At 43.6% G+C, this 17,059-nt stretch overlaps 1 protein-coding gene and 1 non-coding gene across 4 annotated transcripts; both read left to right on the top strand.

The window, feature by feature from the left end:
- The first annotated feature begins 49 nt into the window (after positions 1-49).
- On the top strand, positions 50-13,807 carry LOC127001499 (uncharacterized). Of its 3 annotated transcripts, XM_050866079.1 has the most exons (4): positions 50-269; positions 9,873-10,396; positions 12,518-12,601; positions 12,638-13,807. In XM_050866079.1, the coding sequence occupies exons 1-4, from the start codon at positions 243-245 to the stop codon at positions 13,149-13,151; spliced, it is 1,149 nt and encodes a 382-aa protein (XP_050722036.1). In that variant the 5' UTR covers positions 50-242; the 3' UTR covers positions 13,152-13,807. The 3 variants fall into 3 exon arrangements, with proteins under 3 accessions (XP_050722036.1, XP_050722033.1, XP_050722035.1); XM_050866076.1 differs by having other exon boundaries at positions 125-269; positions 12,518-13,807; XM_050866078.1 differs by lacking the exon at positions 50-269 and adding an exon at positions 7,550-7,996 and having other exon boundaries at positions 12,518-13,807.
- Positions 11,608-11,679, top strand: Trnaa-cgc (transfer RNA alanine (anticodon CGC)). The gene has a single exon. It is a non-coding gene; the product is annotated as a tRNA-Ala (tRNA).
- Positions 13,808-17,059: the final 3,252 nt, after the last annotated feature.

Below are 17,059 nucleotides of genomic sequence, written 5' to 3'. Positions count from 1 at the left end.
AGGTTTACACACGATCCGTTTTCTTTTACTCGGGCAAAAAATCGGATCCATCCCCACCCTTGCCCATCCCTTGCCCATCCACCCCCGCCGCCGCCTCACAACCCGGCCCCCTCGCGGCGTACGGTGAAAGTAGCGGAGTGAGGCTGCGAGGCTGGCGGCGTAGGGGTGAAAGTCTTGATATAAGGGCGGTGGGGAGGCTGGACGGCGTCAGTGTGCTATTGTGTCTGCTGGTGGCGGCGACCATGGCTGTGGCGACGTCCCTCTTCCTGGTCAGTGGTTAAAGCGAGGAGAAGGAGGAGGGTGAAAGGTCTAAAGGTTGAGTGAGGTTAATGAAATAAGTCATGTTACATTGTCAGGTCAAATTGGGTTAGAAAAGTTGTGGTTTTAGAATGAATGCTTGAGAAATGATGACTAAAACAAAAAGGACGTTCATGTGTGCTTAGTAATTGGTTGTTTGGTTTATCGGGTGGAAGTGAGGTGGATAAGGTATATATAAGTCGTGCTAGATTGTCAGGTCAAATTAGGTTAGAAAAGTTGGGTTTTTAGATTGAATGCCTGAGAACTGAACTGCAAAAGAAGAACGGTTATGTGTGCTTAATAATTGTCTTTCGTGAGGTTCGTTAGGTTAATAAGGAAAGTCGTGTTAGATTGTCAGGTCAAATTAGATTAGAAAAGTTGGGGTGTTAGAAAGAATACGTAGGAATTGATAGCTAAAATAGAAAGAACGTTCATATCCGTTTAATAATTACTTCTTTCGTAGATTGTCAGGTCAGATTAGGTTAGATAAATTAGAGAATTAGAAAGAATACCTAGGAATTTGATAGCTAAAACAAAAAGAACGTTCATGTCTGCTTAATAATTACTTCTTTCCTTCATTTGGTGGAGCGGAGGTTGATAATGTGTCATGTTAGCTTGTCAGGCCAAATTTAGTAAGAAAAGTTAGAGAATTAGAATGAACACCTAAGAATTGATAACTAATAAAAATAATAGCGTTCATGTCTGCTTAATAATTACTTCTTTCGTTCATCTGGTGGAAGCGAGGTTAATAAAGTAAGTCGTGTTAGATTCCCAGGTCCAATTAGGTTATGTGAGTTAGGGTGTTAGAATGACCACCTAAGAATTGATAACTGAAAAAGAGGGCGGTCATGTTTGGTTAAAAATAATGTTTATGTAAGTTAGGGTGTTAGAATGACCACCTAAGAATTGATAGCTGAAAGAGGGCGTTCAAATTTGGTTATAAAATTACTTTATTTGTTCACTTAGTGGTTCCCTTATGCCCTCACGTCCTATTTCCTCACAAAAGCACGCTAACAAACATTCAGTACCTAGATATCCTTATTCATTAATCTACTATTGTCCCTCTCTCTCAAAACTCTAATTAAGACGCGTCCTCTACGTCAGAGTTCATGGATTAATAATGGCGATCGGTGTTTAGGATTCGTGTGGCTTCGAAACTTTTGGCTCGACTACGCGCGGTTCGCATATCGATTAGGGACAAGGCATGGCTGATGACGCTTGGTGGAGAGAGAGAGAGAGAGAGAGAGAGAGAGAGGCTAGGTACACATCCATCTATACTTGTCCGTTCCCTCAGGCACTCACACGTCCTCGCTGTTCCCAGTAGTGACGCAAAACAGCTCACTTCCCAGCCTCCCGCCGCTCCGTGCGAACTCCCTCATGAAAGCAAACCCGGAGCACAAAAACATTGGGAGTGACGCCGCAACATGAACGAAAGCTGAAATTTCTTCCAAGCTAATGGTTCGGGAAAAAAAGGAGAAAGTATACAATCAATAAAAAAAACTGACAACGTAGTGAAGTTCCATAAAAAAACCGGTAAAAACTCATGTGTTACAGAAAAAAACGCTAATAGACAAAAAGTTAACGGTCGGAACAGTTGAGATAGAGTAAATGTCTTCCACGTCAGTTAATGTAAAAAAATACAGAAATAAATGAGTTCATGGAGGGTTCATTGTGTACTTCGAAGTATTCTGATTATATCGTGTACGTGTTGTTACCTTGTATGTTGTGCGTGTTGTATAAATATAGGCGAGTGTCCTTTCTCTTCGTCTACGTAAGCTGGTTATACATAGGTAATAATTATGAAAGAACATAGGCATTAGAATAAGCAATAAATATCTGAACAACCTTTGATTCGCAGGTAATATCGTCTCACTAAAATTAATGACTGGGTAAGATTTGCAAAGAATAATCGAGGAACTACACAGAAGAAGAGTAATATCGTCTCACTAAAATTAATGATTCTGGGTAAAATTTGCAAAGAATACTCGAGGAACTACACAGAAGAAGAGTATCACAGGAAGTCTGAAGATTAATATGAAGAAAACGAAGGTGATGCTTTTAATTCATTGGTTTTACAGAACAAACTATCGGTCACTTCTTTTTTGCACTATTTGTCACCTTGTTCGAAATTATCCGCAGGCCTTTCACTTTCACTACATTCTCCTTTCTGTCCCCTCCCTCCTTTCTCTCTCTCTCTCTCTCTCTCTCTCTCTCTCTCTCTCTCTCTCTCTCTCTCTCTCTCTCTCTCTCTCTCTCTCTCTCTCTCTCTCTCTCTCTCTCTCTCTCTCTCTCTCTCTCTCTCTCTCTCGTACTTTCCTTTCTACTTTTCCTTCATTTTTTGCTCCCATTTTAGACCAGCCCTTCAGTCCCCCCTTCACCCTCTCTCTCGTGGCCTTTCCTCTACCCATAAATCCTTCTCCCATCTCCATTTCCCTCCATCCATCACTTTCACTGCACCTCTCTTTACCTTCTGCCCATCTGACATTCATCTTTACTAACCTATTCTCAAAGTCATTCCTATTCTTTACCATTACCCTTTCATTTTTTCTCCCTTTAATTATCTTCAATCTCCTCATCTCTTACTTTCTCCGCACCTTTCTTTTCCTCCTGTGACATTCATTACTAACTCTTTCTCAAATCCATTTCTGCTCTTTCTCAGCATCCCTTTATTTTTTTCCTTTTAGTTTTCATCTCATTCCCTTCTTCCCTTACTTTCTCTGCTCTCTGCACCTTCCTTGCTTCCTGTGGCATTCATCTTTACTAACTCTTTCTCAAATCGATTTTTACTCTTTACCGGCATCCCTTCATTTTTTTCCTATTAGTTTTCATCTCATTCCCTTCTTCTTTTACTTCCCTTCTTCGCTCTCTACACCCTCCTTGCTTCCTGTTACATTCACCTTTATCAGCCCTTTCTCAAATCGACTTTTACTTTTTTCCAGCATCCCTTCATTTTTCATCTATAATTATCTTCAGTTCCTTCACCTCTTACTTTTTTTCTGCTCTCTGCACCTCCCGTTCCTCCCTCTCACTTTCAGTTTGACTCTCCTCCCCTTTCTCTCCTATCATTTTTTTGCTTTCGTGATACTAATCCTTCCCTTCCCTTTCCCACATCACTCCTCGCTCCTTCCCAACGCTTCCCAACGCACAAGTCCTTTTAATGATTTTTCTCACAGTCCATTATCGTCACTTTCTTCTTTGCTCAATTTTGATTTCCTCCGACGCCTCTCTTCCAAATTTTCCCATCTGTTCACTTGTCTCCGTTGATTAAGTTCTATTTTTGCACTTCCCGGCCTTCATTAAATCCTTTCGTCCCTTCCCTTTCCTTTTATACCTATCTTGCTCTTAGAATATGACCTTTACTTTCCCTTTTACGAGTACCTTCAAGCACTTCAGTCCCCCTCCCGTACCCTCTCTCCCCCTTCCGTCATTTCCCTTCCCTTCCTCTCTCTCTTTTCACTTTCCTTCTTGTACCCCAACGAAAGCATCCTCTCGACTTTCCTTTCATAACCGTTTACTTTCCTCCGTCCGTTTCCTTCCCTTGCCCCTTTCTCTTCTCACTTTCCTTCTTGTGACCCAACGAAAGAATCCTCTCGACTTTCCTTTCGTGAATTGGAACCACTGGAAACACGAGGATGAGTTCATGTAGATATAAGTTTTCCTTCGTGGTTAAGGTGTGGAAGAAGACCAGGTATACAGCCTCATCAAGACGTCCAGGTAACTCTCACGTAATGTAACTCCCTCGCCAGACTCAGCCAGGTAACAGGTGGGGGATGGACGTGCTGCCTACCTGCCCTCCCCCCGATGTCTCCCTGCATGGTCATCTATCTCGTTGCCTGTCCGTCTACTTAAATTTCTACAAGTCTGTTTATCTGTCTACCTGCCTGCTCTGTTTGCTCATCTGTTTACATGATTCCCAATTTATAAAACCTCCTATCTGTTTGGCTATCTCTCTGCTCATCCTTCTGCTGCCTGCCTGCCTGTCTGCTTGTATCACCTGTCTGTCATCTTCCTCACTTGTCTGCTTGCCTGCCTCTCCTTTGTCTCTTTATCTGTTTACATACTCAACTGTTCGTTTGCCTGCGTACCTGTTTGTTTGGCTTACCTGTCTGCCTGCCTGCCTGCCTGTCTGTCTTCCTGCTTGTGTAATCTGAAAGGAGAGACAAGAAACGTGTGCTCTTTCTTAATATTTTTTTCAGTCTTGATTTCTCGAACTCACACTCACACACACACAAAAAAAAGGAAATGAAAGTGCAACCTGCTCGAGAAATACAAGTAAAAATATAATTCTGAGTGACGCGGAGAATTACACTGAACAAAGGCAATAGAATTAATTAAAGATAGAAGTCAGTACAGTTTTCTTTCCGTCCTTTCATTTCAATTTCGCTCGGGAAAGGACTGAGAAGAACATGCAGACAGGTAGACTTAGATCTCCCCTTACAGCGCTGAATAGAAGGGAGAAGATGGCAACCCTAACTAAGAGAATATACGATACACCCCCATGACAGCCTTCGCAAGCATTATCATCATCTCGTGCACACCATATGCTTTACTTTGGAGTTTAGAGAGCCGGCCGTTTGCTTTCTCCACTGTTAGCGTAGTGTCCCTCGCAGCCAATAGAAAACGCCTCGTGCGTCTCACCTGAGCGAACACGAGCCAGGTGAGTCTCTGAACACTGGACGTAACATGCATTAGACGAACATTACCAAGATGACGGCTATTTGCACTGTATTACATGTACTTATAAATATTTGTTACTGTTTACCATGAGAGTATTAAATCCATTTGGTTTCTTGCAGTCGTAGTTTCTTCCTACGTTTCTCTACCTCACCATTCATATTAGTATACCTGTCTTATCAGTCTTGTGTATTTCTCTTGTGTATTGCATTTACTTAGTTTCTTTTCGTTATGGATATTTGTTCCTCATTACCATCAGATGATTTATCTCTTTGGTTTCTTGGAGTTGTAGTTTTTTCCCGTTTCTCAACCTCTTCATCCATCTCCGCATACCTGTCTTATCTCTCTTTTTCTTGAATAACTAACTAACTAACTGATTAACGGGGAGCATGCGTGTATACCTTTGTAAATATTTGGTTTCTTCTCGGTAAGGTCTCTCTGCACTCTTTTTCTGTCCATCGTACCCTCTCTCTCGTCCTCCTCTCTCTCTTGATCTCCTGCCAACAATGTGGTGGTTCCCTCGAGGCTCCTCTGATCGCCAGTGTGTATTTCCTTTCTCTTCGCCACGTGTCGACTTCACCACCGCCGAGGCCGCCGCCGCCGCAGGGACAACATGCAAGCTAACCAGGTCATATGATCCTGGTTTTTACTCGGTCAAAATGAGTTGCATATGACTCGAGTTTCTGCTTTTCTTGTTGAGCATTTTTATTTTTGAGTGAGGGCATTTGGTTTCCACAAATATGAGGTAAAATTCTTGCTCCTGTGGCTTTCTTTCTCAAACAAATTTTCCTTCAATATTTACTGAGACATCAAGAGTTACATTTTTTTTATGAATGTTTATTGCTGGAGGTAGCTTTTGAGGTGTTTGTATTGGTTGGTTTCCGCGAATATAACATAGAGAAACTTCCTCCTGCCATTTACTTTTTTACCATTACTTTTCTATTCCCAGGAACGGACATTTTAACTCTCCTCTCTTTTCTCGCTCCTTGACGAATCATTAACATTACCCGAGGTAGCTGGGGGGTAAGGTTACTGGTTTCCACGAATCAGAGGGAGAGAGATTTACTTCCTTGTACTTTCTTTCGTCTGCACTATTTACACTTCCAAGAACTTAACTCCTCCTCTCTCTCCAACATCTTATAACCCATTAGTCTTTGTTTTTTTATCCCTGTTTCTTTCCTTCTACTCTATCTTTATACCCTCAAAGCTCATCTCGCTCCCCTGTTCATCCTCTCATTCAGCATCCTAAAACTCCTTAAAGTCTTTGTTTTGATCTCTATTTCTCTCCTTTAACTGTTTATCTTTAGTACCCTCAACCATTCCAACCTCACTTCACTCCCACATCCGTTTATCTCAGTCACCCATAATCAGTAAACCATCTCGCTAACACATTTCACCATCATACACGCCCCCACTCCTCATCCCCTCATTTCACCCCTCCCTTTCTCATCCCTTATCCCTTTATTCTTATGACAAACTGAATACAATAAAGTTAAATAAGGAGATGCAATAAAATGGGTTGCGTAAATTGAGCAAGCATGAGCGAAAGTTTGACAGATCTATGCACAGGGAAGACACAGGATGAAAATAAAGTCTCAGGGATCGCCACGTGTATTGGTAGACTGGCTTATAGTAGCCTAGCCTCTTTATAGCTCTGTATGTTGTGTAGTATTGGTCCTAGCACACCCAATGTATAACAGTATAACAGTCTACTTGCATCTCATTTACACTCCACATGACCTACCTAATCATCCCTCACCCCTTATCTAGCCCTTTCACCTCCCCTTTCACGCCCTCACCCCAATACATCACACCACCACACCCAAAGTAGGTTATATGAACTCAGTCTCCTTATTTTGAGCTCGTCTACAAACCCATTTCCTTCCTTTCATCCCTCACCCTTATCTAACTACATCAACATCACATCCCCTCCACGCCTTCACCCCAATACATCACCCCAGCACATTCAGCCTCCCTAGCTTGAGCTCACATACACACCCCACGCCCTCTTTTTCATCCCTTCCCCCTTATCTAACAATTTCACCTTCCCCTCCACGCCCTCACCCCAATACGTCAACACTCTCCCACCCTTGCATCCCTCATCTTCCCCTCTCCATCCCTGACCTCCTTCCTGCACCCCTTCAGCCCCTGCGGAGGGAGAAAGTAGCTCCTCCGCGGGGGTCCACAAGACACATGTCCTGCCGAGGGGCCTGGAGGGCGTGGCCGAGGGAGGAGTAAGAATGCAGGAATATTATAATGATTTATTAATTGGTTTGTTAATTGGGATGTTACTTCTACAATTTTCCTTTTATTACTACGTTATCATTGTCCTTTGTATCACTATTACGTTACTATTGCAATTATTTTACGATTAGATTTTTAATTACTCCTCGTCCTCCTCATCTTCCTCTTTCTCTTCCCCTTCCTCCTCTTCCTTCTCGTTCTCCTTCTCTTTCTCTTCGCCCTCCTCCTCCTCCTCGCCTCCTCGTTCTCTTCCTCCTCCTCCTCCTCCTCCTATTACTACTACTACTACTACTTCTACCGCTACAACACCTGCAACATATAATAATAACAACAATAACCTTACCTCAAAGCAGCTAATATGATAAATAAATAAATAAATAAAAGAATAAACAAAATAAGACCGCGCGCAAATCTCCCGTCACTTGTTTCAGTTATTTTGTATTGGCTGTTGGCGAGTGTCTTGACGGGGTCCATCGAGGCTCCCCTATTTTACCGCTTCCTGGCCACTCCCGCTCGTGCCAGCTGACTTGACCACCACCATTAGTTTCTTTAGGCACCCTAGCATGACGCCGGACTAGTAAAAGTGAGGAAGTGACTTTGAAAACGGAGGAAAAAGGCGTTAAATGTGTGGTGATGGCGGTGATGTCGGTGGCGGTGGTGAACATTTATTTTTTTGTATTTTTCGTTCGTGGTTTATTTCCCGCGTCTAGCAAGAACATCAAAGCAAATTGGATATCCACAGGTGTCCCCGGGTAAAGGATGGAGGTGCCTGCTGCCCGATGTAAGTACAAGATAAGGTTATTAATATTTGAGTCTTGCATTTTCCAGGGTAACGAGGGTTCGGTTCGTGCGTGCGTGCGTGTGTTAGACTGAAGTACTTGTAGCGTTGTTATTAGTTAGGTTTACCGTTATTTATCTCCATATTTATTTATTTGTTAAGTTTTATTCTTAAGGTTAATGTGGAGTTAAGCGTGAGGCCCTAAAAGTTAGTGCAGAGAGAGAGAGAGAGAGAGAGAGAGAGAGAGAGAGAGAATCTGGACAATTTACAGTTTCACGAAACCAACGATTTTCTTACGTAACAAAATCGTTGTTTGGGTGAAACTGTAAATTGGCCGAGAATATTAGTCCCCCAAACTTTCCCTCCACTACTTCTACAGCCACTATGCACAGGAAAATTCACTGCTATCATCAGACAACGCAACACATTTTAGGGCGACAGATGGCAGCACCAGTGCCGCCCGTCACAACAACAGTACTAAAAGCCTCATGTTTACCTACACTCATGCATCTTATGCTGTGATTGCAACGTTCATCACAATAATAGAAGAGAGAGAGAGAGAGAGAGAGAGAGAGAGTTTTTTAAGTTAAGGAAGAAAAGGTCTTCCGTAACACAACTGGATCGTTTTGTCTTGCGACATCGCGTAACTTCTTGCATCTTTTTTGACCGTTTATGAAAAAGGAGAAACAAAGGGAATTTAACTCACTAAAAGCATAACTTCATCATTGTGCCGTCGAAACAAAATGCATGATAGACTATTACCAAGAAGACATTTAAAATAGGCTACGTTGAAGAGCAATTTTAGATGTAACGTTAGTAAGTTAAAGAAAAACACATGATAAAGGTTTAATCGCCTGTTTTTCCTACGTAATATTAATATCGTTCTACTATGGCTGTTTGTAAGGACTACACGGAGCGGGAAATAATATGACATACAGAATAGAAGTTTTGTTATGAGGGATGCTAAAAAAAATACATCAAATAATACTGTTCGTTGACTTATTTATATTATGGCTGTGACTTAATAGGCTAAAAAAATAAAGCATACAGAATAAAAGTTTTGTTATGTGGGGCGCAAAAATAGTTTCATAATACAATACTGTCCAAGTTGACTTATTCATATTATAGCTGTGATTTAATGGGCTATCCAAGAAAAAAAAAAAAAAAAAAAAAAAACGGCGCATTGAAAACAGGTTACACAGCCGTTTAATAATCATGAGCACTGAAAACGTAGAATTGATTACACTTTCGGTTAAGCCTGCTGTTGGTACACATAGTAATGACTTAATTATACCACGGCGGCGGCTCTTTGTGGTGGCCAGTAAACATTACACAACGTTACGGATAATTAGTTCAATCCATTGCTCTTCATGCGGGGTTGTTTTAATAATATTGTTTCCTGGGAAGTGGTAGGAAGGGATTGACGTAAGCATATGTGTGTGTGTGTGTGTGTGTGTGTGTGTGTGTGTGTGTGCGCTAGCATATTACTGTTGAAAAGTATAATTTGCCGCTCGTATTTATGGTGGTTGTGGTTGAGATATTGTGTAACCGAGGTAGTGGTGGTGGTGCTGTTTTATTGTGTGTTACTTGACATTCATGATGATGGAGGAAGCAATGATGATGCTGGTAAGAGTTTAGGTAAAAGTAAAGTTGGGGGCATACGCTATAGCTGCTCGTGGCCTTGGTGCCCATCTCCGTCGCACAGGCCCTTCAGCTTGTGGTGGGAAGAACACATTATCCGGGACACAGGGCCGGTGTGATAAGAGTAACGGCAAAAAGAAAAAGAAAAGAGAAAATACAGGTGGTGTCGATTGACTATGATGATGATGGTGATGGTGATAATGGTGATGACAGTAACCACAAAAACACATGCATACAGGTGGCTATGGCGGCGGCGGCGGTGGCAGTGGCGACGGCCCAGCATTTCGACGCGCCCCTCCCTCCCGTCATCCCCTTCAAGTCCCTCCCACGCGACCTCCTCACGCAGGACCCCTACGCCCACCTCCCCTTCTTTGTCCAGGACTCCCATGACGTCCTGCACAACCAGATCCTCCCGCCAGCCCCCTTCGGGTCGCCCCCTTCCCCCTCCTTCCATCCTAAGTTCTCACAGCCTTTGCCCTTCCCTCCCTCACATTCCAACCCTCAGCCCTTCCATTCCCCTCATGCCCCCAAATTTCAGCCCTTCCCTCCCTTACATCCCTCCAGTTCTCAGCCCTTCTCCCATTCATCTAAGCCTCAGCCCTTCCTTCCCTCCCACGCCTCCAATCCTCAGCCCTTCTCCTCTTCTCATGACTCCTCCTCCTTCCGATCCCATTCCTCCAGCCCTCTGACAGGACTCCACCAGGCTCCCCCGCCCCCTCATCCTCACCAGACCCCACCGTCCACCCTCTTCAGGCCTCTCGGGTATGTGGGTTCTTAGGTTCCCTGTTTCTTTGTTTTGTTTGCCCTTTGATTTGATGTAGATACTATTATTTTTTAGTTTTTTATTTTATTTTCCTTTGTGTTCGTCCCTTATCTTCTTCTTCTTCTTCTTCTTCTTCTTCTTCTTCTTCTTCTTCTTCTTCTTCTTCTTCTTCTTCTTCTTATTATTATCAAAAGTATTGTTTTCCCCTCTTCTTTGTACCTGGTGTGCATATAAATGTGATGATAGTTTTAGTTGTCCTGTAGTGGTGCAAAAGGCCAGGGAGGAGGTTAGTGTTGCTCTAACGTGACCAATTGCTCTTAACTGTTCGGCCCGTTTAGATTGTTGGTGGGGATTTCTCTCTTAGGTAAAGGCATCATTATGTTATTATCTGCAATAGTGCTTGTGCTGTGAGAGCGCAACAGGTGTAACATTCTCGATTATCATTACTCTTATTATAGCGTTGTTGTTGCATAGTGAAGTTGTAAGTTTGGGTGATGGAGTTCTTAGCATTAGTTCATAGTTTCTGTAGTAGTAATATAGGAGAGAGAAGGCAAAAGGAAGAGTTAGTATACCATGTTTACTCGTCACTACCTTTACTAGAGTCATGGATGCCTTTAGTGTAACTTAGATAGGCTAGATAGAAATATGATGATTACCTTATTGTGTGGTAGTGGTGTAGCAGAAGTGCAGGAGAGAGAGCAAGAGGAAAAGGTTGTTTAACATTCGTTTTTTATTACAGCATTGCATAGTTGGGGCGTAACGTAGATAAATAGGGTTATTATCATTATCTTATTGTGTAGGAGTGGTGGTTTACTAGTAATGAACGAGATAAAGCGTAGGAAAAAGATGTATCCCAAAATATTCTCTCGTTATAATCGTTACTGGCGCCATCGCAGCTCAGTGGGCGTGCAGTTTAGGTCGAGTTATTATTCTCTGTCTTGGTATTGGTGTTATGTCAGCGCAAGACAATATAGCGTTAGGTACTGTTGGTGTAACATTCTTAGGTGTTGTTACTGTTACTTGGATCATTGTAACACGGCGGGACAACCTACAACTCATAAAGGTAAAGGCGGTATCATTATGTGGCCGTCTAGTGCAGGGTGCTATTGTGATGCAGATTAGGCAACGAAGACGGAGAGAGAGCGAGAGTGGGGAGGGCGGCAGCATTCTTGGTTACTATTATAGCTGTCACTAGCGTCTCGCATACGGTGGGGGTGTAACTCAGAGGTAGAGTGCTCGCTTCGCATGTGAGAAGACCCGGGTTCAATCCCCGGCACCTCCAGCTCACGTATGAGTTAGATTTTTATAGTGGTGTCTTAGGTCTGTCAGGGGTGAAAGGTGATGTCCTGTACCCTTGGCAGCGTGTAATAGGGTGTGAATCGACAGGAGTAAAAAGTTGCCGTTAGTGGACCTGCTGGAGCCGTCTGTAAATTGTTTCTTAATGTCTGTCTGAGTGAGAGGTGAGTTAGCGTCGTCTGCCTTTCTAGATCTAGTAATTATTATGTTTGTAATGGCTGTAGTTAACGTTTTGCATACCTGCCACAGCCTCTCTCCTCAGTCTGTCTCTCTCTCTCTCTCTCTCTCTCTCTCTCTCTCTCTCTCTCTCTCTCTCTCTCTCACCTATGTGTGTATCAGGACAGAGCAGGGTTTACGTCATCTGTCTTCTCAGAATCTATGACTAGAGCTGACGTTACCGTATGTTAAATGCCACATCCGCTTCCCTCTCGCTAGTCTTCATTGTGGCGGTCAGGGTGAGGGTTCCGCTGGTGTCCTTTGCCTATCTCTTACTATCTCATTAGTGTGTGTTTATATGTGTGTGTAATGGTTAAGGTTCCTGTTGTGCATACTGCTCATTGGTTGGTGATGCATAGGGGTAATGGTAGGATGGATGGGAGATCAAATAGTACTTAGTGTTTTACTGTCTTCGTAGTGATATGACCCTTATAAGTTAGGATTGTAGGGATAATGATAATAATAATAATAAGGAGAATAGGAATAAGAATAATAACCTACCACTACTACGGTACTACTACTACTACTACTACTACTACTACTACTACTATCAAAACGTAATAGTAACAGGAGTATCACCATCATAACTCCCCCCCTCCCCCTCTCAGGCCCCCGCCCACCACCGTCGTTGACCCTCCCGCCGTGCACACCTTCGGCGGCTCCCTGGAAAAGTTCGGGTCCCTGGACAACTTTGGGCCCCCGGACAAGTTCGGGCCCCTGGACAACTTCGGGCCCCCGGACAAGTTCGGGCCCCTGGACAACTTCGGGCCCCCGGACAAGTTCGGGCCCCTGGATAAGTTCGGGTCCCTGGACAAGGTTGATGAAGTCCTCCCGCAGGAGCATGCCGGGCCCGCCTTCCCGCCCTCCTCGGATCCCCCGCGCTTCCCCTCCCACGGCTACGACATTGAGTCCTACTTCAGCGACTTCCCCTCCTTCGGCTTTTTCGACTTCGATCCTGACAAGGGAGGGCCATCGGACAGCAGGCCCCTTCCCCCCTTCCCGACCTTCCCCGAGGACCTGCCTATCGATGAAGTCACGAGAGACACCTTTCCCGGCCAGCACGCCCCCGCCCATCCCCCCAAGGACCTGTTTAAGTCCCTCAATGCCTTCACACAACGCAGAGGTCGCTCTTTTGCCCCAGGTATCTTCCGCAGTCGAGTGCCGCGGCGGGCTGCTCCCTTCCCTCCTCCCCCCGCCATGCCCACTTTCCCGAAGCCCCGCCCTGAGTCCCATGTCCCTTAGACTGCCACCAGAGGGCCTTGCCATATTCTAGGTGGTGTTAGTGTTTCCTCCACGCCATAGGTCACTCTCCTTCCTCTGCTATCAGACTAATGTTTTCCAGCTGATTCTTCATACAGATGAGCACATTGAAATTTTCTCACCGTTTTCCCACCATTGGGCTGAATACATCTGATTTTCCCCTCTGTGTCGCTAAATATTCCCTACCCTACACATTTTCCCTCCCATCTCTCTAGAGTCTAAACTGCTTCATGTACCTAAATTTCTTTGCTCCCTCGGGCTAGTGTGGGTGGCATCGCGCATCTCCCTCTGGCTTTCCGAGGGATCATTTTTATTTATTGTTGTTGATCGACCGCCGAATCGTCTAGTCAGTGTTTAGGAGCCATTTAGGGGCCAGAAACTTATTCTCGCTGCCGGCACACGAGGAAGATTATCTCGAGTCCTCATTCTTGTAAGTCGGGTCCGCCATATGTGTTGGTGTCCAGAATAACTTCGCTGTTGTCTTAAGTAGTAATGTAACTTATTCGTCTTACAGGAGTTGATAAATTTATACGTAGACTTTCGTTCACTTTGGTATATGTTGTTCTGTTGTTGTTCTTCCCCATTGCTGAACTGCCATATAATAATAATAATAAAAAAAAAAAAGGTTTTATACTGTGTTGTGTGTTTGTGTGACCCGCAACTCGTGCTGAAAGTGGTCGCGGTGGGGGAAGGAGAAAGGAAAACACGCGGAGGCAGCTGTGTTGTGTTTGTGTTTTGTTAGGTGTTGTGTTTGTGTGCCCAGCTTCTGTTAACGTGCGTGGGAGGGAGAGGGAAGAGGAAAGCACGCATAGGCAGTGATTCGTGGTAATGAAACTGGAAGTGGAATGAAAAGGAGGAGTTAATTTGAGAGAAGAGGGGGAAATGAAGAATAAATGGAGATATTGAGAGAGAAAGGAGCGAGAGGGGAAAGAGAGCAATACAGAGAGTTGGAAGGGAGAGGAATATTGACGCAGTGGGACTCGAAGTGGGGCCCTTCGTTCACGATGTGGGAGCTGGAGTGAGTGGCCTATTAGGGAGCCAGACCGTAGGGGGAGGAGGGGATATGGAGGTAGGCAAGGTGAAGCTGGGGGTTGGTAGAGAGGTGTTTGGAGAGATGGAAGGTAGGGGAGTGAGCGAGGGTGGGAGGCTGGTTATGTTTGGACAGGTTTGTGCAGGGGGTAGGGTAGGGAGGAACGGAAGGTGATGGAAGTAATGACAAGGAGGGAGGGTGGTATGAGGAAAAAGTGATAGCGTATGAGGGAAAAGGTAAGGTGAGGAATTAGAGACAAGGAGAGAGGGAGGTATGAGGTAAAAGGGATAGAGTATGAGGGAAAAGGTGAGGTAATGAGAGAAGGGGGAGGGAAGGAAGTATGAGGAAGAAGGGATAAGAGTAATGGGGAAAGGTAAGGTGAGGAAGAAGAGACAAGAAAGAAAGAGAAGAATTATGAGGAAGAAGGGATAGAGAGGGGGAAAGGACAGGTGAGGAAGAAGAGACAAGAAAGAGGAAAGGAAGTAAGAAAAAGGTATAACGTAAAGGGGGAGGGGATTACGGATTAGGTTGAGTGAGATGGTTAAGAGGAAAGAGGTATGAGGGAGGAAATTACTGGCATGGCGAAATATGAGGCAAAAATGGGTAGATGAGTGGTTTAAAGGAGGGAATGACATGAATAAGAAAGGAATGAAGATAAGAGTGAAAGCACGGAGGGAATTACTCTCGTTTGCAGTTGAAATGTAATTGAATGAGTGCGGAGGATAATCCCTCAAGGTCAGTTCTCGGTGTTGATCTGCGTGCATTTGAAATAAATAATAGATTTTTAGATGGAGGAGGAAGTTGATACCCGCTCTCACGCTACATGCTGGTTAGTGTGTTGGTATGTTGGTGTTGGCCTCCTGTAGTCATCTTATATCCACGTTCGTCCTGTTTAAATCCTGTAAATAATTCTTTCTTTACTCCGTTAATTATAAGGTAGTTCACTAAGGAAAGCTCACGTACACCTGACTTTGGGTGGGAAAAAAAGAAAAGTTTGAGGTTCATGTGGGATATAATTGGCTAAGTACCGCCTCATCACTCTAGTCAATAGTTTGAGTTTCACGTGGGATGAAATTAACTATGTACCGCCTTATCACTCTAGTTAACATTTTGAGGTTCACGTGGGATAAAATGAAAAGCTCGAGGTTCACGTGGGATAAGATTTGCTAAGTACCGCCTCATCACTAGTTAAGAGAAAACTAAAAACTGAGGCGCTGAGACGGGGACTGAAATATAGTTGTCTGAATAATTGCAGAAACAGACTGCATGAACACGGGAATTTGGAGTCTGTTAGTGTTTTTATTTTTTATATTTTTTACTGTGAACGCATCTCGTCTTTGTGGATGGATGGGGGGGAGGGGGGGGCTTGGCTCACCTATCATGGCTTTGTTTTGCAAGAAATAAAGCAAGGTGAATAATGGTTTCATCTCTGCTATAAATTGTCATAGGAAAGAATATAGGTTATTTGAAAGAAATATCGTAGTACTTTGCATCACAGCCAGTTTATAGGAGGCAATGAGAGGTGTTGCATTCTCGCCTACTTCACGCCGGGCACCGGACGCGGGTTTGTATTCTCAGATGCCTCCGCCCTTCACATCAACTATTTCCAAAGAGTGATCAGTGCTGTCCACCACCCCAATCGGGGCAAGTGCTAAGCCATGGGCCACTACACTGTGCCCTGCCTGCAGGAGTGTGGCAGGAGAGATTGGGTGCTGCATCGGGACTGCTGGAAGTATGCGTCCCCTCCCTCCTGGTTGGAGGGGATAGAATGGAGGAATGATGGGTCAAAACCCCCACTGAACCTTTTCTCAACTGCTTTGCTCCAACTGCCACGTCACTGCATCAGATCACATTATTCATTGCTTTGTTGTTGTGTTGATTGTGTGTGTAATCCCATATTTAATAATATATATTTACAGTATTATTTACAGTGAAATATATTATTCAAATGAAAATATTTTATTTTTATATTTTTTATATTCATTTTTCATTTTTTGTTTTGTCATCAGTCATATAATAGGACATTTTTATTGATACTGCTTGCGCTTTTTGGTAATGTGAGTCATAAAATAAATGAATGTTGTTCATGTTTCACCGTTAATAACAGCAGCTTCTGTTTTGCACTTTACAGCCAACCTGCTGGCTGGTGGAGGCCACGGCACTGGCCAGTCAGTGTGGAGGCGTCTGCGGACTCTGCTCTTCTATCTTGGTAAGTTGATAAGAGTCTTGGTGGCAACATATATTCAGGGTCATAACGTAAAGATGGACCAGTCATTTAGTCAATAACATCCCATTTGCTTGTCTCAGTAATAAGACACCAACAAAGTAGGCTTCCTTGGTTGTTATTTTTAACTTAGATCCCCTGTCGTGTGTTTGAAGATACCCTTAACCTAATTATACCCTTAACCTAATTATACTATAGCTTAAACAGTCATCACATATGTACTGAATGGATTCATCTATGCATTCCTCAGGAATGAGAATTTGTGAAGGTTAAGTAAACTTTACATTGTTAAATGTTAAAATTTAACAATAAACTTCCTTTTTTTGAAATATATTATTGGTTCCTCTCTGTAGTGTTTATAAAGATGCCTGTAACTTAATGTAAATATAACCCAAACAATCATCACAGTCCCATAAATTCATGAAAGCTTCTCCCAGAAGTGATGGTGCTCATTTGTGTAAATACACCTTAATTGCAACCAAACTTAACCGTAACCACAAGTCATCCCCCTGACCTTTACTGCCCCATATGTTTTTGGATCCTAGTTGTGGACTGTGTGTTGGTCCCACAATTAATAAGGCTCAGGATGACTCACTGATTAGGGTTTTAGACAACTTAGAGTGGTCTTAGTTCAGT

Source organism: Eriocheir sinensis, chromosome 21, assembly GCF_024679095.1.
Source record: "Eriocheir sinensis breed Jianghai 21 chromosome 21, ASM2467909v1, whole genome shotgun sequence".
In the NCBI taxonomy this organism is placed as follows: Eukaryota; Metazoa; Arthropoda; class Malacostraca; order Decapoda; family Varunidae; genus Eriocheir; species Eriocheir sinensis.
Note: the sequence above shows the minus strand (reverse complement) of the source record. Positions and strands in the feature narration are given on the sequence as shown.